General features: G+C 30.4%; 1 protein-coding gene across 2 annotated transcripts in view; it reads left to right on the forward strand.

Moving 5' to 3' along the window:
* LOC148278530 (glutamate receptor ionotropic, kainate 2-like) overlaps positions 1 to 21,476 on the forward strand; it is a 35,011-nt gene extending 13,535 nt beyond the window's left edge. The window contains exons 7-17 of one of the 2 annotated variants that reach the window (XM_088231275.1): positions 2,107 to 2,211; positions 4,154 to 4,270; positions 5,408 to 5,614; positions 6,995 to 7,156; positions 7,352 to 7,551; positions 9,752 to 9,953; positions 10,752 to 10,843; positions 12,021 to 12,151; positions 16,621 to 16,736; positions 18,060 to 18,209; positions 20,374 to 21,476. In XM_088231275.1, the coding sequence (XP_088087401.1) occupies positions 2,107 to 2,211; positions 4,154 to 4,270; positions 5,408 to 5,614; positions 6,995 to 7,156; positions 7,352 to 7,551; positions 9,752 to 9,953; positions 10,752 to 10,843; positions 12,021 to 12,151; positions 16,621 to 16,736; positions 18,060 to 18,209; positions 20,374 to 20,586 (1,695 nt within the window). In that variant the 3' untranslated portion in view covers positions 20,587 to 21,476. Of the gene's footprint in view, positions 1 to 2,106; positions 2,212 to 4,153; positions 4,271 to 5,407; positions 5,615 to 6,994; positions 7,157 to 7,351; positions 7,552 to 9,751; positions 9,954 to 10,751; positions 10,844 to 12,020; positions 12,152 to 16,620; positions 16,737 to 18,059; positions 18,210 to 19,294; positions 19,445 to 20,373 lie in introns of both variants that reach the window. The other variant, XM_088231276.1, reaches the window with a different exon arrangement.
* The last annotated feature ends 436 nt before the right edge of the window (positions 21,477 to 21,912 follow it).

Genomic DNA, 21,912 nt, shown 5'->3' on the forward strand with positions numbered 1-21,912 from the left:
TACCCAAAATTGTGGAACATATATACCGGGTTGATTCATATACCTTTTAACATGAGGCACCTGCATTTGAATGTAGTTATGCAGAAAGCAGCCAGTCCACAATTTTGAAAAATGAGATATTGATGTTATCGGGTGCAGGAAGGTCAATTCTATGTTCCGCTAAAAACAACCAGACCGCTGTCGTACACAAAACTGTATTAATCACCTTCTGAAAATGGTGTCGATTACAAAAAAAACCTTTTTTCGATTCGCAGAAAACACCCACATCTCTAGAAATTTTGTATGTTTTTTAAAAAATCATTTAAACTGGTTAAACACATAAGTAGATTCTTGTTTGTAACATAAAAACAAACTTATGTGTTCATTGTTTATCATTTGTTAAAGTCAAACACATTCCAGCTGTTATTTAGATTTGATAGTTCACTCATTTCACAAAAGTGCTATTATCTCAGTTTCATTTTTATATGGCTGGCTGCTTTCTGCATAACTATGTTTATTTTACCTTTGGACGTCACTTCTTCTGCCATTCTGTGTAAGTATTATTATATTTAACACAATTAGTAGTGCTGAGCCCGTATTATCACTGGAAATCAACAGAAATGTCTTCAATTTTCCCATGAAAAATAACAAATTTTCCATACCAAAATGTGATTATTTCAATCTTGTAACCCGTAGTTGAATACGCTAATATATAAAAAAATATGAGTTTTAAATTTTCATACTAAAATTTCTCTTTAATTTTATAGACAGTTGAAGATAACACTGTTAACTTTCTATTGTAATTAAGGCCTCTAGGGCCTTGGTAGCATTTTTTTAATTACAGATTACATTCCGATAACTAACTTACCTAATTTCAATTAATTGTCCCGTAAAGTCAACACGACAAGTTCATTTTTTTTATTATTTATTGCCCAAAAAAATTATGTTCAAAACTCGTTTATTTATCGTAGCTGCTCCAAATCTAATTTACTTTGTCCCCATTTAGATATTTTTAGTACAAAATTTTGTGACTTCAAAAAACACTTTTTGAAACACTGTAAAATGAAACATTTGTCAGTGTGTAATAAGTGTATGTTCCTTTATTTATGTTTATTTTATTATATAATCAAAATTTTGAATTGGTCAACTATATTATGAAAATCCCTCTCATCCACTTCTCCACTCTATTTCTTCATCCCTTAACCTTCTTGCGAGCTTTTTTTTCTTCTTATGTCTTATATAATATATTATTTTTCTCTTTACTGTGTAACATGTTCTCTCATCATATTTGTATAAACTTTAACTGGATGTGTGAACTGTTTTTTATATTTTGTATTCTTATACAATAACTGTTGTTTTTCCCTAATAATTTTTTTTTTAAATAACTATAAAAATACACCGTGAGGCCCGAAGAGCTAAAAATTTTAATCGTCTGAGATCCTAATCAACCAAGGCCCGAAGGACCAAATTAACAAGTTTGTTACAATCAGCGATCAAATACGGTTATATACTACAATATTTGAGTTAATCCAAATGTTTGTAGACAAAAGGCTGGATTAAGCCCCCTCGGGAGTCATAAAGATTAACAAATTACAACAGGGATGGAGAATACCTTAGAAAATGGAATATGGAAGTCTAGGCATCTACAGGGCTTATGACCTATCATTAAGTAAACTGAAGTATTGAAATGTGTCCAAACGGATAAACAATCAGTTTTGCCTGTGAAATAGAACCAGAATGTTTCATGAGTGCTTTTACTCCATGGCTGCTGAAAAAATAACTTAAGTTTGGATAAGTCAGCTTCGTATTGTAGTGGTTGGCGTATATGCCTATCATACTTGAGGTTCAGAGTGGATTTAAAAAAAACTTGTTTTATATTTTGTTCTAAATTTAAATATTTCCCTAGGCAAACCCCAAAAAACCAAGGAAAAAAACGTTTGAATATTATGGAATTTGTTAATCTTAATGACTCTCTAGGGGGTGGAATTCAGTTTTTTGTCTGCAAACATTTGGAAAAACTCAGAATATTGTGATATAATTATGTTTTTTTTGTAACGCATTTTTGTGGTTAATGTTAATTTTTACTTCGGTTATAATTTTAAAACTTTATCCTTTATTTATTTTCAGAATTACTTAAAGGGGCTAACACGAGGAATTAAATTTGACCATGCTGGATTCAGAACTGACTTCATGCTGGATATAGTAGAACTCAACGGTCTTGGCTTACAGAAGGTAAACAAATCATAAGTAATTAGTTTACATGGATGATGTTTGTTTACTATACGTTTATAGCAAAGTGTCGGCCAGATTTCATCGCAGAATATCCATTAAACTGTTCTAATGTTTACTTGAAAGGTTAATCACCATTTAGATTGATTCTGTTCATTCAAAAGCTATAACACAGCAATTTCAATACAAATCTATTACATTTTACTATCAACACCGTTTTTACATTATTGTGTGACATTTTACAGTTCTCTTTTCATAAATTGTATCAAACCACATGAATTTGTATTTATACATCGACAGGTTTTAGGATGAAATCTAAGAATCAATCACACGCGTTACTTATGAAGAAGTTCAGTGCTACTGAAAATTGGATATGAAAAATGTTTTCTATAAAGCAGTAAAAATAAGAGCATTTAATTGTAGGCCAAAGTTTCACAAGTTCTTAAAATTCAATCAATCATAGTTTTGAGATAAATTTCCGATTTATGGAAAGCCACTCATGGGCTAGAAATTGTGACGTTATGGGCAGAGTAATTTTAAAATTAAAAATCATAGCGCTGATAATACGATACATAATTTTAAGTTTGAAAGTAAACATATAAAAACAATAAAAACATGAAAATTATCTATTAAGCTTTCTGAATATATTATAAAATATTGCGAGGAAAGAACAGGAGAATGAAACAAAGAAATATAGTAATGATAAAATGAATCGTAGGGGGATTATTTTTATTTAAATTTATTTCAACAGAGAGGGAAAACATTTTTGAGAAGGGAATATGGAAGTCTAGGCATTAACAGGGCTTACGACCGGTCATTGGCTGGTTTAAGTGGCCACTTTACACACTGTGTAACATTCACCATTCTGCCCTATTTGACTTGATAGCTACTCTTAGATTCCGGGGAGAGTTGAATTTTTTTCTTATTCTTTCAAATTAAGTTAGTATTTTACTCTCCTTTATTTATTTAATTAAACACTTTATGTTTATGAATTACTTTTATTTATTTATTATCATATTATATAGGTACATAAAATTAAACATTTTTACAATGTTGTTTTTTTTACTATCTTACTAGAGTTATTTACCCCGTTCTAAGCTAGTCAAAAAAATATATATAAGAAACAGTAATCAATACATAAAAAAATAAGTAAAAGTATTAGACATAGTGAAAAACATAGTAAAATACATAGTTAAAAAAAATAAAGTAAAATATGTACTGAAAACATAGTTTTAAATGTAGTATAAATAAATACATATGCATAAGGGCGGGCATATTGCCTAAAGGCAATTTCTTTCTACCTACCCAAACCGTTCAATTTGAGAAAATCAGTAGTATATGAACATATTGTTGGTTTATTATTATTTTTTTTAAAAACAAAATATTGATAAAAATATTTATTTTTTTAAGAAGTAAAAATTGACTAAATATCTACACTTTACAATGAAGAGAAGAGGGGGTAAAGAGAGAAGGTAAGAGGGAGGTAAAAGGAACAAGTTTAATATTTAAGAAGTGACATACGTGATTTGAATATAATTAAAGAAGGGACGCCTCTGACATAAGAGGGTAGATTCGAGTAGTCGAGCAGCTACTACTGTGAAAGAGGTCTTTGACTGGAAAGAGTTCTTTAACTATAACCAGAAGCGTAAGATACGTTTTAATTTATTTAACCATTCTGGTTCCTATGCTCCATTGGCTGCGGATAAGAGCTTGAAGATGTTAATCAATTTGTTAAAACAAGTTTAATTTTTCGTTACACATCGACCGATTTCAATATGACTACCTAACCACCAGGACTTATACTAACTTAGAATCATTTGTGTTACTAATAATAATATATTGTAAAAAAATAACAGATGAGGGAAAAAAAAGAGAAGATGATATGCTGGCAGAAAGGTTTGGCAAACTCTGTAAAAAATATTAAGAAATCATATTTTTTTTGCAGATTGGGACTTGGAATTCAACGGAGAATTTGAATCTCACGAGAGCCAATCAAGTGTATCAAATACCTGCTGAAGATGGTTCCTTACTCAACAGATCTTTCATTGTTCTGACTGCTTTGGTGCATATACCTTTTTTTTAAAATTCGATACAGTACATCTTAATTTCTTTCAGATTCAGATAGAAATAGCTTTTTAAATCTTTATCACACCCGATCGAAATCAAAAATTATAACACGGCTGGTTATATTTCAAAGATATTTATTGCTTCAGTTTACACATAACATACAGTACAAGCACTAGGAAATTAAATAAATACAATATTAGCATATTACAACAGAGATGAAGAACATTTAAGATAAGGTAATATAGAAGTCTAGGCATCTACAGGGCTTATGACCTGTCAATGACTGGTTTAAGTGGCCACTGTGTAACATTCACCATTCTGCCCATATTCGAACATCTATATTCCTTTTATTATTTCATCTGTATATATACAAGAGTAAGTCTCTTTTTTGGAAAGTTACAGTGATAACATTTACTAGATGTGTAATAGTAGATATGTATAGAATTTTAAAAAAACATGTACTTTTTATGAAATTTATTAATATTTTTATTTTTTTTAAATGTGCGATTAAAGATATCTACTTATAAAATAAAATGTCTACTTTTCATCAATCAGTTACGTATTTGTTAGTTTACGCTGTTATAAAATTATCATTTAAATTTGAATTCTAATGTGCAAATAATGAAATGATGAAAATAGGGTAAACAAATATACCGTCATAATACAGACAAAAATGATTAAGGTTTCTGGTAAAAGTTATTTTATTTCGAGTTTAACAGACTCATTAAAAACAACATTTTTGTGGCAACTATAACAATCAATACAAAAAATTCTAAGTGTTTCATTTCAATTTGATATATATTTATATAATTGAAGGTATTGGAAGAAAACTTAGGAATCTTTAACAAAAACGGAAAATTAGTTATTGACGCCAAAATACATTGTATGTAAAAACCTTCCTAAATAATGGCGTAATTCAAAACCACCTTTAAACCTTACAAAAACAAATTATAATTATACTACTTGAAACCGCAAAATTAGCATTCTCTATTGAGTTAGTCAAGCATAATTAGAAATCTAACTTTTTTTTCAAAGTTTTTTCTAAATATCTCAGTAACTCCTTCAATAGAGATTCTTTGGTTCGCTTCTTGTACCCTCAATCGTTTTAAAAATATACTATTTTCCTTTCTAGAGTCCCCCGTATGGAATGTTGAAGGATTCCAGCTTAAAGCTAGAAGGAAACGAACGGTTTGAAGGATTCGGTATAGAAGTCATCCAAGAGATAGCGAAGATGTTGGGCTTCAACTACACCTTTGTGATTCAGAACGATGGTGTATATGGATCATTAGACAGAGACACGAAGCAATGGAATGGGATGGTTAGAGAACTGTTGGATTGGGTAAGTTAAAAAATAAATTTATTCAACGATAAAATTCAGAAGCACAAAATAAATTAGAATTTTTTACATGTTCTGGGAAAGCCAACATTTCTGGTCTAGTTGAACTATATGATATTAAAAAGCTTTTTCGTAAGTGGAAAATATGAGGTTTTACACTTTTTTCGCTATCTTTACATTTGACTTTTGTGTCGTTAGGATTTATTTGACATGCATCAACCCAAACAACTTTGAAATATTAAAAGTTAATTTAGTATTAAACGTTGAAATTCTTTGACTAAAAATCTTAAAATATTTAAATTTATGACCAGACTAAAATCACCAATATATTAACTTTTTAAAGATCTTAACATATTACAACAGAGATGAAGAACACTTAAGATAAGGTAATATGGAAGTCTAAGCATCTACAGGGCTTATGACCTGTCAATGGCTGGTTTAAGTGGCCACTTTACACACTGTGTAACATTCACCATTCTGCCTATATTTGAACATCTATTTTCCTTCAATTCTTTCATCTGTTGATGTTTGTGAAGTTAAAGAGCTAAAAACTTTATTCAAAGATCTTGTAATTGATTAATTTATTTTTTTATTAAAAAAATTTTCCATTATATAATAATGATTAATAATAAAATAATGTGACCTTACTGGGGTTACCCGTGTCGAGGACTCTTAACAATATACTTTTTTGAAATATTTTTACATTTGAGAATAAACAAAGAAGACTTAATAAACAGTGATAATTAGCAAAATGTTCAAACAGTTTTAAAGTATTTTTAAACATTTTCTCTTGACTAATGGTTTTTATGTAATGAAACTAAGTTATAGATTTTAATTGAATAATACTCAAAATCTCTTTGTCCAAAGGGGGTATTAGTTTGTATTTGTGTAAGTTGTCTTTGTGTTGAGGATTATATTATTTGTATTTGATATATTGTAGGAGTATTTGTATGTGATGTATTGTAGGGGCTTGAGTAGGAATAGTTTTTTAATCTGTTATTGAATATTGTTTTTTGTGTATAATTGCTTTAGTGTCATAAGTTATGATTTGTGAAATATTTCTTCAATAGATGTCTGTTTTGGGACGCTAGTGTTATTTTAACTATGGATTTTTGTACAACAAATACACTATTTAAAACTGTGTCACTTGCACCACCACATTTGATTACACCGTACTCAAAAATTGATTGGCTTAATGCAAAATAAATCTTTAAAAGTTTCTTTACGTCAATTGTATTTTAAATTGTTTTGAATATTAACGTTGGTCTTTTTAGTTTATTTGCAATATTGATATGTCAAATTGTATTGCTTGCTATAACGCAAAATATTTTATTGTTTATAATGCGTTGGAAATATTGTTTTATGAATATTGATTTATTCTAGAGAGCTGATCTTGCAATTACTGATTTGACTATAACGTCTGACAGAGAAAGTGCGGTAGACTTCACCATGCCGTTTATGAACCTGGGAATTAGTATTTTGTACAAAAAACCAACAAAACAGCCACCGAGTTTATTTTCTTTCATGTCTCCTTTCTCAAACGAAGTACGTACCATCACGTAAAATATTATTTATAATTTTAAATTAAAAAAAAATTACAATCACTGTATTTAATATAAAACTTAAAATGAAAACATCTTGCCTCAAATTCAGAAAAATACATAAATGATACTTATAACACTGTAAAATAAAAAAACAAGAGGTATGATTCTTTGTGGTACCCATCTAAACTTTTTTCAGGTTTGGCTGTTTCTAGGAACAGCGTATCTTGGAGTATCGGTTCTTTTGTTTGTAATGGCAAGAATAGCACCTAAAGAGTGGCAGAATCCCTACCCTTGCATTGAAGAACCTGAGCATCTAGAGAACCAATTCAGCATGCCAAATTCACTGTGGTTTACTGTAGGCAGTGTGTTGCAACAAGGCTCCGAGTTAGCTCCAATGTAAGTTTTAAGAAATTTATTTTTTTATTTTTTTAAAATGTGTTATCTGAAAACTGCTTTTAAATATTTTTTATTTCGTATTTTATTTTATTGTATTTATTTTTAATGCCCATAAGGCTTTTACATACATGAAAGTTATATAAAATATGAGTACATAAACAACATAAAATTAAAAATATCAATATAAAGTAATAAAATATAGAACATTGTTAAGAAGTAAAGTTAGTATAAAAAAAAAAAAAGGAAAAAATACAATATAAAGAAATAAAATATAAAACAGCGTTTAGAAGTATAGTTGATTTAAAAAAAAAAACTATAAAAACTGTAAAAAAACTAAAATACAGTACAGAGGTTTAAATATCATAATCATCATAATCATTCCCTTTCCGCACCCAATAGTGCATAGGACACTGCATTGGTACGCCAATCGCAGCGTATCTTGATTATTTTTGTTACATGAAGGTAAGAGGATCAGTGTTACGCTTCAGGTACCAATCCAGGGACTATGAAATATTTTTAGGGGAAAAACATCCTTTTAAATAAATATTTCATATTAACCATGTCGGGAATCGAACCCGAGACCTCTTGCATGGTAGGCAAACGCGCTTACCATTACACCACGAGGCCGACAAATAATATAGACATTAACGACAGATATTAAATATAGACATAAGTAAATAATACAAAAAAACAAACAATCACGCCGCTGCCCCGTAGAGGTAGGCAGAGAGGATAGAACGCCACATCATTCTGTCTTTGCATACAGAACTCGCTTCCTCTACATTCATTCTTTTTCTCATGCACGCACGCCGATTATTCCTACTCTTGATATGCGCATCTTCAAGTATTTAATGGACTTGATTAAGCCATGTCATTCCCGGTCTTCCTCGTTTTCTGCATCCATCAACATTCGCATCGTTGATCCTTTTAGCCGTTCTTTCGCTGTCCATTCGTTCTACATGTCCAAGCCAACGCAGCACCCATACTTGATTCTGTCCATAATGAATCTCTCTGTCTGACACAGTTCATGGATCTCGACATTTTGCACCTTTCAAACATCGTTTCACCACACATTCGCCTAAGGGATCGCATTTCGGTAGCATTTAACCTAATTTCATCAATATTTTTCCAATTCCATACTTCGCTCCCATACATTATATATAAATAATATAATACTTGTAAAATTGCATCCATATTGGTACAATATTTCAATTTCAGTTTTTTAGTCAACAAAAAATAATTGTATTTTTGTTCTTTTTAATGAACTTAAATTTCGGATAAATTCGTTTAACGTTACTTGTCAATTTTTTTTTTAAGTTATTAAATATACTCAACTTTGAAAAAATCCAGTGCCATGGGAAATTGAATAAAAAAATGTTTTTATTCACGCTATACAAATTAAGAGTATTTACCTGTCCAGCGATGTGTCTCGAAAATGTATGGAAAAAATAATAAGAAAGGTTTTTTTAAGCGTGAACTACTTTGAAACGTCACAGGTTCAGGTTAACAATAATTAATCAATTAATCAATCAATGTTATTGTTAAATTCTTACGATTTCTGGGTTGCCATGTTTTTCGACGTTTAGCTCGTTTTGACATTTAGTGGGTACGGAGTTCTATTTTTAAATGTCAGAAAAACTCACCTATTTGAACTCACAACGTCCCGAGTGATTTAATTTCAAAGTTCCAGTGGAGATTTCCAAAATTATAAAATTTTAAACAACATAGTGATGATAATGCAGTTCATAAAAATACTTCGGCCGAGTTTTATAGTCAATCAAAAATTATATTTTTGAACCACTGAACTTCCTAATTGCCGTTCACCAAGATATTTAAATGTTAACTGTGTTTACAGCTGAAAATTAAAAAAAAATAAAGGTTCATCATTTATCAATTATTTTTAAAAAATGCTTACTTTTTTAGGTCGATCTAACCAAACGAACCGTTTATTTATTGTAATGAGTTATAGTACTCAAATTAAATATCAAACGCAAATTTTAAGTTTTCGCATTTTCCAATAACGTTTACATTTATTCCACCGAAAGTTCATTTGTTAATAAATTTGAAGTACTTATTCAATTACTGACTTTAAATCATTTGATGTACGATATGAACAAAAATGACCATAAGGTTTTAGAGAAAATCTAGACAAATATATGTTAATAACGTTATTTTTGTTTTTTTTACTGAATGTTTTTAGAGCAATTTCAACGCGAATGATAGCAGGAGTTTGGTGGTTCTTCACCCTGATTATAGTCTCCTCATACACCGCTAATTTGGCTGCCTTTCTAACTATTGAATCCATTACTCCACTGATAGATCATGCTGATGACCTTCCTGATAATCCACATGGCATCGTTTATGGAGCCAAGAGAGACGGTTCTACTTTAAGCTTTTTCAAGGTTCGAATTAATAATCTAATATTTAAAAAAAACCATAGTTTTGTCCCCAACTAGTTCATTTTTTAATATGTCGGAGTAAATGAAGAATGGGAAACTATCGCCTAAAAATACAAAAAAAAATAATTTCAAAAACTGAGTTGTGTTTTTAAAGTCAATATGGATACTGTGGAGAAATATTTTTATACACAACTTATAAAAATAAACAATAAAAAGATATGCCCCTGACAAAAACGCGACATGTTTGGTCTTGATAATTGTAACTTCAAGATTTTTTCAATGAATTTTATTTACAATATATTTATGTAAGATTTCTTGAGACACAAATCTCCATGGAACTAAAGTCGTGTGTTGATTTGGAATGAATATATGTATAACACTTAAACAACATGCATAGCATCATATATATTATGCAAAATAAAAACATCATTAAAAAATACACGGCATATTAACATATAAATGATAAAAGAACAAACAATGAAAAGACATTTAAAGAGCTTACCCATTACTATAAATCCCACAAGTACAAAAACACATAAACTTGTCAGCAGTTTCTCCGAAATTTCTATTTTTATCACGACTTAACATTTTTTAGAATCAAACACTATTTTTGGTTTTAACAAACATTAATAATAAACTTTTTATGGATACTCACTCTTTTATTTTGTTTATTTTGTTAGTGTTCATAGATATTTTTACAAGGACAGAAAATATTTGCCAAAGAAAAATATAAAATTTAGGCAGCACGATGTATTTGAAAACTCCACAATCATTTCTGAAACACTGTTGTACTTATTTTAGGATTCAGATTATCCAACTTATCAAAAGATGTACCAATATATGAAAGATCATCCAGAGGCACTTACTGGATCCAACAACGAAGGCGTTAACAGGTAAAAAATCTCTTATTATTATATAAATAAATCAAATTGACTAATTTATATGGGATGTATATAAAGGTGAGAACCTTAGCAGCTTACCAAAGCTCAAAACACCAAACTTCCAAGCTTTGAGAGTAAGTGCTTGGTAAGAATATTAGGTAAAAGGTAGTTTGATTTGATAACTAAGGCTGATTTCCGAGTACGGTCGCAGCACCATTTTTAACGAGCGTCTTGGACACGTAGAAGCAAAAATGCTGGCTGGCGATAGGATCTCCTGAAGGTAACTGGTGATGTCCACATGCTCCACTTAGGAACGGATATGGGAAAGAAGGAGAAATAAGATTTTCATACCGCCATTTTTGTAAAAATCGCCTCAAGGACGTTGCAAAATAAAATCCCAACAAGTCTTCTAGCTAAAGAGCGCATGGATGATAGGGATTTTAGACCCCATTTACATTTTGCAGAAAAATAACTTTGAAATTCATATTTGAATTAATAACTTAGCAATTATCTTTATATATGTAATTTTGTACGTGTGTGTGTCATTGAACTTTTTCTAAACTGCTAGACAGATTTTGCTGAAATTTTTGATGTTTGTTTAAATGGGTCCCTGAAAGGTTAAGATTTACAATTGAACCCGGTAGGTGGCGCTGCAATATGTTACAAACTCTGTAAAAACAAGAGTTGAACGGCGCAGGATAACAAGACTTTGCAATCTTTTTTTAAATGTCAAATGTCACTTAGTATATAGATTATCAAAAATTTGAATACCGAAAAAACATTTACTGAACCAGCAAAAAGCAAGTAAGCCAAAGTTTAAGCGAGACAGCGTCTGTCGGGTCCACAAGTTCATTATAATTAAATAAATATAAAACAAGTTTGTTTTTAACCACTTATTTTTATTTTGTTCCGCCGACCGGTTTGTTAAAAAAAAAATTAAGTTTGTTTTATTATAAAAACGTTTATATTCAGTGATATTGAATGTACAAATTGCATCAGATTATGAACATTTGAGAGCAATCAGATTCCACAATAAAATATATTTTAATAAAAATTAAATAAAGGTCATAGACTGCTTAATTTATCGTATTGTGTAAAAAAAATATTTTTTTCATTGATACGTATAGTAAATTATTTTGATAAAAAGACAGTAGGACATTGCTAAAATATAAATGATGTTCTATTTAAGGGTGAAAAATGAAAATTATGCCTATCTCATGGAATCAACGTCCATTGAATACATCATAGAAAGAGAATGCGATATAACACAAATCGGTGGACTTTTGGATGACAAAGGATATGGTATCGCTATGAGAAAGAGTAAGCCAATTAGATTATTAAATACTTAACCATTCATTCATTAAAATGTATTTTTTTTTTTTTTTACTCTCTTGTTTTTTCTTGTTTTTATTTTTTATTTAGTCTAAAAATAGTACAAACGTTATACATAAATGTACTAATATTATCAACAAATTACAACAGGGATGGAATAAATTGTAGATAAGAGGATATGGAAGTCGAGGCATTTACAGGGCTTATTATCTGTGATTGGCTAGTTTATGTGGCCACTTTACATACTGTGTAAAACCATAAGCTCTGTTCTTCATCCCTGTTATAATTTGTTAATCTTAATGACCCCCTAGGGGGTGAAATCCTGTCTTTTGTCTACAAACATTTGAACAAACTAAAAATATTATAATAAAATCAACTGGTCTAAGAAGAAGCTTGTTTTTGGTATTAGCCTCGTATGAAAAATAGTTTAATTCGATGAATCTCTTCACAACAATAAAAGATTCAGCTCTTTGATTTCACTTAAATCAACAGATGGTAGGATTGAAAAAATATGGCTTTCCAAACATAGGCAAAATGATGAATGTTACACACTATGTAAAGTGGCCACTTAAACCAGCCAATGACCGGTCATAAGTCCTATAAATTTCTAGACTTCCGCTTTTCCTTCTCTAAAATGTTTTCATCTCTGTTGTAATTTGTCCATTTTTAGAAATGATCTAAAGCATTAAATACCCAGTTAGCAAAAATAAAAATAAAATGCTGAATAAAACACTTTTTTAACAGTGATTATGGGAAAAACTTATTTAAAATATATATATTTAATTAAGTTGTTTGTTAAAAATGACGTGGCTATTATAAATTATTTAAAAATAAATCCGTGTCCGGAGATTTGTTCGCCTACAGTTGTTCACAAGACATTTGTTCCTGGACATTTCTGAGCAGAGATAATTCACCGCCGAGCTAGTTGTTCGCCACAGCACTTTACGCCGAACATTTGTTTGCTATGACATTTGTACATTAATCATTTGACTTAATTTAACGCATTAAAACCCTGTTGTTTCTCTGTTTTGGTAGTCTTTTACTCAAGTCTTGTTTTAAGTATACTTTCCATTATTTAAGGCTTAAATTAATTTATCTATTTAAATATAATAACATTGTATTTTATGCAAAACTTTATTTTTCAATTTGTAAACCGGCAAATTCAGCAACTTTTTTTGGGGCGAATAATAATGATAACTCACATAAAAATGTATAAATGTATACAGTGAGGGATGAGTGGGAGTAGCCAAGAATGTTGGAAGAGATACAAGGGTTTATATATTGGCTTAGGGAGAGGCAACACTTTCAAAATGAGATATCGTTTGGATTTATTCAATTTTTAACAATATTTTAATTATTATTTATTATTATTTGCTTGCTATCCAATTTATTATTTACAAATTATTGTGTCATTCAATTATGAGGACACGTGTCTCAAATAAATGGGAATTAAGTCTTTTGTCGAGTTATGATGAATAGAGCACCATCATAATAAAACATTATTAAGGCTATAGAGAATTAACAAACAAAAATAAATATTTGATTTGCATACCAGAAAACTAATTAAAATTTTGTGTCCTGATATTGCAAGGGTCATCAAACTAGCACTTATTAATTTTAAAAAACATGTCATTTATAGTTTAATTGGTCATCTAATAGAAATTTTAGTTCATAAAATTGTAGTAAAGTTCCAAGAAATTCAGCTTATTTAAATCAACAAACTATAAATACGTTATAGAACTTATAAGATAAATTTTTTGACATTTCGGCAGATACCTGCAAAGCCAAAAAAGCTTCATTCTCAAATGAACAAAATAACAATTAAAATGCAAAATCCAACATTAGAAGTAATAAACAATTGAAAAATGAGTGAAATACAAAAATGCTATGTTTGCCTGAGTATTCATCACTGTATGTGGCCTAAATTGGGCTTGTTGAAGTGCAAAAAAAGAAGTTTTTTTTCACAGTTCCTATTTTTGCGTTACTTTAACGTCGACTTAAATATTTAGAATCTCAGTTAGGTCGATGTTATTTTACTCTTTGCATTTCACTGCTCCTGGTATTTAATCAAAACAAAAGAGGGCAACAAGTGCGCATGATCCGCCGCCATTTTAAACCAACCCTTATCATTGCAGAGGAAAATCATTGCGCAGTCGCGAGTACCGTACACCTTTCTCTTTCACTCAAAATACCTCCCTCTAAGACGCGCAACGAGTAGGGTCGAACACTTTCTACGATTTCTGTTCTCCTGGTAAAATGTAGAGTAAGAAGACTCCCTACGCCGCTTTCTCCACTGCTAAAGAAGGAACTTTTTCTGCTAGGAGACGTCTGTTGTCTATGCCAAGCGTCTCTCATATTCAGGAATGATCGTAGATCTGGGTTTTAGAAGAAAGAGACAAAAAATATGTGATTTATGCTTTCACTATGACATCACATATAAAACATATTTTAACATGTTAATGTTAATACGTTATTTTAAGCTTTACTTCACAAAGTTCTTCTTCTATTTCATTGCACAGTTAAAATATTAATATCTAATTTCTCTTCACCCACAATATTTTATGCTCTCCTGGTAGAAACGTTCCCTTTGTGATGGAAGTAAGGTGATTTCCGTTAGGTAGTACATCCGCCGGTTCCTCTATCCCTTAAGAGCGGCAAACCAATAAACGTTAAATGTAAACATCTCTCCTCCATTTGGATTCATGTTTTCCTGGTAGCGCTGTAGCCTATTTCGTTTGCCTGCGACTACGCCCTTCTACGCCTACGATGGGCGTATATGCTGAAATTGCGCATCGGAAATATTTTAACAAAACCAAAACTATTGCGAAATTATTATTTATTGCGATAATTTTTTTTTTAATATCTCAATAATGTTTCATCGGTAAGAATTATTTTTCTTCTACTTTGAGAAAACTTTAATATTTTGTATTTCAACCCCTTCCTAACACCCTTTGTACGAATTCCGTTCATTTGGTTTAGAAAGGTTTTTATATATATTCGCCATTTACTACCACAGTAACACTTCAAGTGAAATCTGTACTCATGCGCAGTACGAATATTGCGTATTCCCGCCACGATTACACCCTCGTTTTGTAAGGAATGCGTTAAGCCTTCTTTACTCTCTGTGCTCCTGGTATATAGAGATGATTTTCTCCTCTGACGTTTCTCTACTGGCCTACTGTCAGAGTTTTCGCGCAATTTTCCGCAAACACACTGCATTAGAAAACCGGATAGATATTTTCCGGGAAATGAGAAGTTTGATGCTGAAAATATTTCAAACATCCCTCATTTTACTATCGCGGTCTTTCCCCGAGATTTTTTCGCGTGAGAGAGAGAAAAAGTACAGGACGAGTTTCTGTCGGTTGGAACTACGTCTTTTAAGGTGCAGCAAAAGATCTCGCCAATTTTATGTTATCCTGGTAGTACGCTTAGTCTGATTTTTCACACGGGGCTCTTAGATTTTCTAGCTTATTTTTTTCTTACATTTCAAAACGAATAATTTATTTTTAACTGTTTTTGAAGAAACCTCTCGTCATTCAGAACCACCTGTTTTATTTATTTATTTATTATGCATACGGCTTAATCCAATTACAACAGTTCTTTATTCAATTTATTTATTCATTCACATTACAGTCGTTTACATATTATTAACTTATTAAGGTGCCCGCGTTGAGACATAATAATTAACAGTTTTAAAAAAAGTAAAATAATTAAACTATATTAACACGAAGAAACATATTTTTAAGAAATTGAACAAAAAGAACATAAAATCATGTAGCAAAGACAAATAAGGGTAATAAAATAATGGCAAATAATAAATTCATAAACACGATACACATATAAGACTTCGAGCAAAAACCATAAAATAAAAATGAACAAATCTTTTAAATATCTATGCTTTTTTAAATTTTCTTTCACGCATTGTTTCTTTGGGGGAATCAAACGTAATTGTGCAGAAAAACGCCGGAAAAAAAGTGAGTTTGAGCTGTGAAAAGAGTGAATAATCAAATCTACACAACATTTGGAATGTTTTTGACTTTGACAAACGATAAAAAGTTAATACATTAGATGTTTATAGTACAAATAGGAAATCTAATTACGTGTTAACCATTTTTTCTGATTTTATAATAAAACAGTACCGTAAGATTTTTTTAGTGCTGTGGGTGTTTTCTGCTAATTGAGAAATGCTGTTTTTGTGATCGGCACAATTTTTAAAAGATAATTATTATTGTATTTTGTACGAAAGCGGCCTGGTTTTTTTATGAGAACATAGAAGTATTGACTTTTCTTCACCCGATAACATCAATTTATAATTTTTACCAAATTGTGGACTGGCTGCTTTCTAAATAAATACTAAATACATTGCTTACTCAGAATTGATATATTATTTTACGTTTCTTGAAAATAATCACATGTATGGTTAATATGATCAAATGAAAAGAATTTTATTTTTTTAGATTCCCCATACAGGAACACATTAAGCACGGCTGTACTTAAATTACAGGAACAAGGAAAACTTCAAGCTATGAAAATAAAATGGTGGAAAGAAAAACGAGGAGGAGGGGCTTGCTCGGTCAGTAAATATTATTATTATTTTCTTGAGTATGTCCAAAAGTTTTCAGACATGCTGGATTTCCCCACTACGGAGTTATTTAGATCCAAATTTGTTGCAACAGAGGAAAAACATTTTTGACAAGGGAATTTGGAAGTCTAGGCATTTACAGGGCTTACGAACTGTCTTCAGTTTGTTTAAGTGGCCACTTTACACATTGTGTGACATTTACTATTCTGCTTATTTATTTGTTTTTGCACCACAACAAGCCAGGAGGCCCAATTACAGTGTTAAATTACATCACAGAACACCCAAGCTTGAGAAAAATCAAATTTTATTTTTTGTGTTCTCACCGGGAATCGAACCTGGAAACTTTCGTGTGTGAGTCAAGCGTCTTGAACACTACACCACGGAGGCCGCCAATGTTTAAACATCCATATTTCCTCAACTCATCCATTTGTTGAATTTCGTGAAGTAAAAGAGCTGAAACTTTTATCACGGGGTGAGATTCATCTAAAAATTCACGTTAGTATGTCCAAATTTTTTTATACTGGCTGAATTTCTGGAAATCTGAAATTAATCTCACGTATGGTAAATTTTATGAAATTTAAAAAATATTTTTTAAAATCCAGCCTGTCTGCAAACATTTGGACATACTCAAAATATTGTTGAATCAACTAACTGGTAAAAGAAGTATAAAATATAGAAAATTATTTTCTGGCGTTGTCTTGGAGGTGAATTCGTTTAGCGGGATGAATCTCACCCCCGCGATAAAAGTTTCAGCTCTCTTTCTTCACGAAAATCAACAGATGGAAGAGTTGAGAAAATGTGGATATTTAAACATAGGCAGAATAGTGCAACTTAAACCAGCCAACGACAGGTCATAATCCCTGTAAATGCCTAGATTTCTATATTCCTTTCTCAAAAATGATTTCCCTCTGTTGCAACAAATTAAGATTATTTTATTATAAAATATTATTTTCTAATAGCGAGAATATTATATAATTCATTATAAACTTCTGAGATAAAAAGCCAAGATTTATTTACATGTTTAAACATTTATTTTACTGGTTACCTGTTTTTATATTTTTGCAAATCATTTTCTAATATTATTTGTTTTATTCTTTTTTTGATAACTGAACAAAAAACCCACAATTTTTCATCAAATGTTGTATCTCAACCCTGCGGTCGTACGTACAATTATTGATTACTTTTACCCCTCGCTCGTTTGACCCCTTCATTTCAATTTTTAAACCCCTTCAACGAAAATGATCCTCGCTCTGGCTGAGACATTTTTTTTATGTTTTCCTGATACCATCTGATTATATTTATTACTTATTAAAGGGAGTTGAACCAGATTCTGGGGCTCTTGCTTTGACCATTGCCAATGTTGGAGGAGTGTTCGTTGTAATCATTTGTGGATCGTTTGTTGCCATTATAGTCACCGTCATCCAATGGATGTGTGATATTTGGCTTGTTTCTAGATCAGAAAAGGTCAATAGATTTTATATTCCTCTTTTGCTACCTGCACCAGCCCGTTTTTACCAACTCCTGAAAGTTGTTTGACTTATTTAGAAAATTCCTTGTTTTAGAATTAGCAATATTTTTAAACTGTTCTGAATATTATTCTACGAGAAAGAATCCTTAATTGATTCGTCGAAATCAAAAATGGCAAAACGCTTGAAATTACAAAAACAAAATTAATACATAAAAAAATATATAAAGTACGAAGTATTTTTTTATATTAATAAACAATCTATTATTTTATTTCAATAGTTCAGTTCACGGCTAGCCAAAATTATTTATTAAGAATTTTAACGTACCTAAAACCATTTTCAGATCGAAAATAAAAGGACTGTTAACTATTTTCCATCCGGTTTTATTTCAATTTTCTGCCAATCTTGATGTATTACAATATTTGAGTTTGTCCAAATGTTTGTAGACAAAATACAGAATTCTACCCCCTCGGGAGTAATTGAGATTAACAAATTACAACAGACATGGAAACTACCGTAAATAAAGGAAAATAGAAGTCCAAGCATTTACAGAGCTCATGACCTGTCATTGGCTAGTTTAAATGACCACTTTACACGCTGAATTGTGAATGTTACACAGTGTGTAAAGTGGCTACTTAAACTAGCCAATAACACGTCATAAGCCCTGTAAATGCTTAGACTTCCACATTCCCTTCTATAAGGTATTATCCATCCCTGTTGCAATTTGTTAATCTTGATGTATTCGATGTTTGATTTAAAGTTGTTTATTTTTTCCTTTAACTTTTTTTGCATGAATCCTCGAATGCACCATCCAAATGTTTGACGATACCTTTGTTTGGTTTAATGATCATCACTTCTAATGAAATCAAAACAAACTTGGTGTCTTCATATACACAAACATTGATGAAACGCTTACACAAAATCTCCGTGATAAACATAATTGCCAATGAAATTATCTACACCATTTCAATACCTCTGCTGTTCCTGTTTTGATGATGTTACCAAAAAAACAATCATCAAAAATGAATTTCAATGATTTGTTGCAAACATACATCAATTTGGCAAAACACAAATAAAAAACAGGATGAAGGCGGAGATGACAAACCAGCAGATTTGGGCCTTCCAAACGTGGGTGGTGTTTTTGTACTTCTAGTAGGTGGGTGTATTGTTGCAAGTATCACAGCATGTGGAGAAATGATTTATGGTATAATCAGAAACTCTTACAAACACAAGGTAATTTTTTTTTTTGTTTTATTTACCTAAAATATTTAAAGCCTTTTCAAAACAGAGCTTGATGGTTGTAATAAAAGTCCAAGTATAATCATCAATCTTCATCATCAATCTTTACTATCAAACTATTATTATTGATGTAGTAGTATTTATAAAACAGAGATTAAACCTAAATAAAACTATTTGTTCGCGTGTGTAATATCAATTCTGCCGCTGATTTCTGAAGTTTAAAGAAATAAATAATAATACATTGCCTCTGTCACTCAATTTTTTTTTTTTTGTAATTTGGTTATTTATTTAGTATGCTAGGGTTTAAATGTTTATGATTTTTTTTCTTCTTATTTCCACATTTTCTACTGTTTTGACAAGCTTTCATTTTTTCGCATTTTGCTTATAGGCCCAAGGGATTTGTAATTTGTTTTTGTGATTTTTTATATATTTTGTTAAAGATATTAAATCAATTGACTTTTGCGAATCAAACAATATTCGGGCTGTCATAAGCAATAAACCGTAAAAAAAACTACTTAATCATGAACACAAAAAATCAGGTTGTGGCCTCGTGGCTAGTGTTGCGGACTCACGGATTAAAAGTACGGGGTTCAAACCCCACTCTACCCTAACTTGATAAACATTTTCTAATAGTGAGTTATTTACAACTCATTGGAAATGGGCACTAAAATTAAAATATTTGGGGAAATTAAGAACTCTTATATTTCTCTACATTTTTTTTCAAAAGGATTGTTTCAAAATTCACATTTATGTAAATGTCATTCGAAAAATATTTTATAAAAAAAAACATTTTTTAATTCCTTTTCTTTTTAAAGTCGTTAGTGTTAAATTTAATTTATTTTTGTCTAATACTATCAGAATTACTACTATAGAATCATCAAAGATTTTTTGAATGCTTTAAATAAAAATAATAAAAATTGCAGGTTCCTTTCCGTCAAGAGTTGATCGAAGAGTGGCGTTTTGTGGCTAAATGCAGTGGAGATACAAAGCCAGTCAGACACAGAAGATCTAGTTCTCAATCTTCCAGATCGAGATCTAAATCCTTGCAGTCCGGATCTTCTAAGTCGAAAGAAGATTTAAATGAATACGGACTGAGGGTACCAGAGAATGGAAACGCAAAAATAGCCAAAGAATAATAAGAAACTTAAATTAGTATCTAAAGTTTTGATATTTGAACTACATCGTGAGTACAATAAAGTTTAGATAAGTTAAATAAAAAAAAATAATTAAAAAGCTGGGCTTATCTTGAAGTAGAGCATATTCTAATCATTGGTAAAATCAGCTCAGCATAAGCAGAAATTCTATTTTTTAAAACATAAAAATACGACCTTAATAATGCCATTTAAATTTTTGTTTTTTTTTTGTCTGGCCGAAATATATTTTAAAAATAAAAATTATTAAGTCTATCCTAATGTTTGTTGACAGGATGGATTTCCTCCCTTCTCAAAATATTGTTGATTTAACCAAAAGGTATATGAAGATGTAAAAGCATTTTAAAATCATTATTTTTTAAGCGTTCCCTAGGTAAAATGTTTCAGCCGGAAGAATCTCACCTTTATAATAAAGGTTTTTTTTAAAGGCCCTTTTACTTCACAAAATTCAACGAATGGAAGAGTTGAGGAAAAGTGGATGTTTAAACATAGGCAGAACGGTAAATGTTTCGAAGGGTGTAAAGTGGCAACTTAAACCGGTCAATGACAGATCATTAGCCTTGTAAATGCCTAGACTTCCATACTTCCGACTCACAAATTTAAATATAAAAACAATTGAATTAATCATAAAATTTCAACGTCAATAACCTCGTGACAGTTAAATGAAAATCGATTTATTTTTATTCATACAGTCAATGTTTTTTTAATTGTTTTTTTTAAAATATAAATGATTTAAAATATGGGTTGATCAAGTAATAAAAAAAAACGTTTAAAATAGTTAACATCTTTGTATACACGATTGTTTTAGTGATTGTATTTGTTCTTTATAAGTATTTATGATATTGTTTTTATAATAAATTTTACTTAGCTGAAAAGTGTTTTTATTTTTCTGTTACATGTTAAAATGTATATTTTTAATATTGATTTAAGGTACATAATTTATTTTTTTATTGAAATCATACCAGCAGGCAAACAATAGTATGAAACAGAGGATTATTATTTATTACTTACTTAAATACACTAAATTTTTAAATTGTTATTTTTTTATTGAAACTTGCCTTTGGATTCATGTTCAAATTTACTTTTTACCCAGGGAATTCAACGCCTATATATAAAAACAGTATATAACATTAATTATTTATGCAAAAAGTAATATCAACTCTTTAAAGGCTGTTATACAAAATTCCTTTACACCAACCAACAACGTCCTTTAAACAAAAGGCAGAATATTCTTAAATTTGGATATAAAAAAAAATATCGAGATACTGTTAAATAATTATTTTAAACAAAGTTTAGGCCTGTTATAGCAAA

The sequence above is a fragment of the Micrasema longulum genome, unplaced genomic scaffold, assembly GCF_059751315.1.
Source record: "Micrasema longulum isolate JH-2025_06_02 unplaced genomic scaffold, ASM5975131v1 h1tg000866l, whole genome shotgun sequence".
Taxonomy (NCBI): domain Eukaryota; kingdom Metazoa; phylum Arthropoda; class Insecta; order Trichoptera; family Brachycentridae; genus Micrasema; species Micrasema longulum.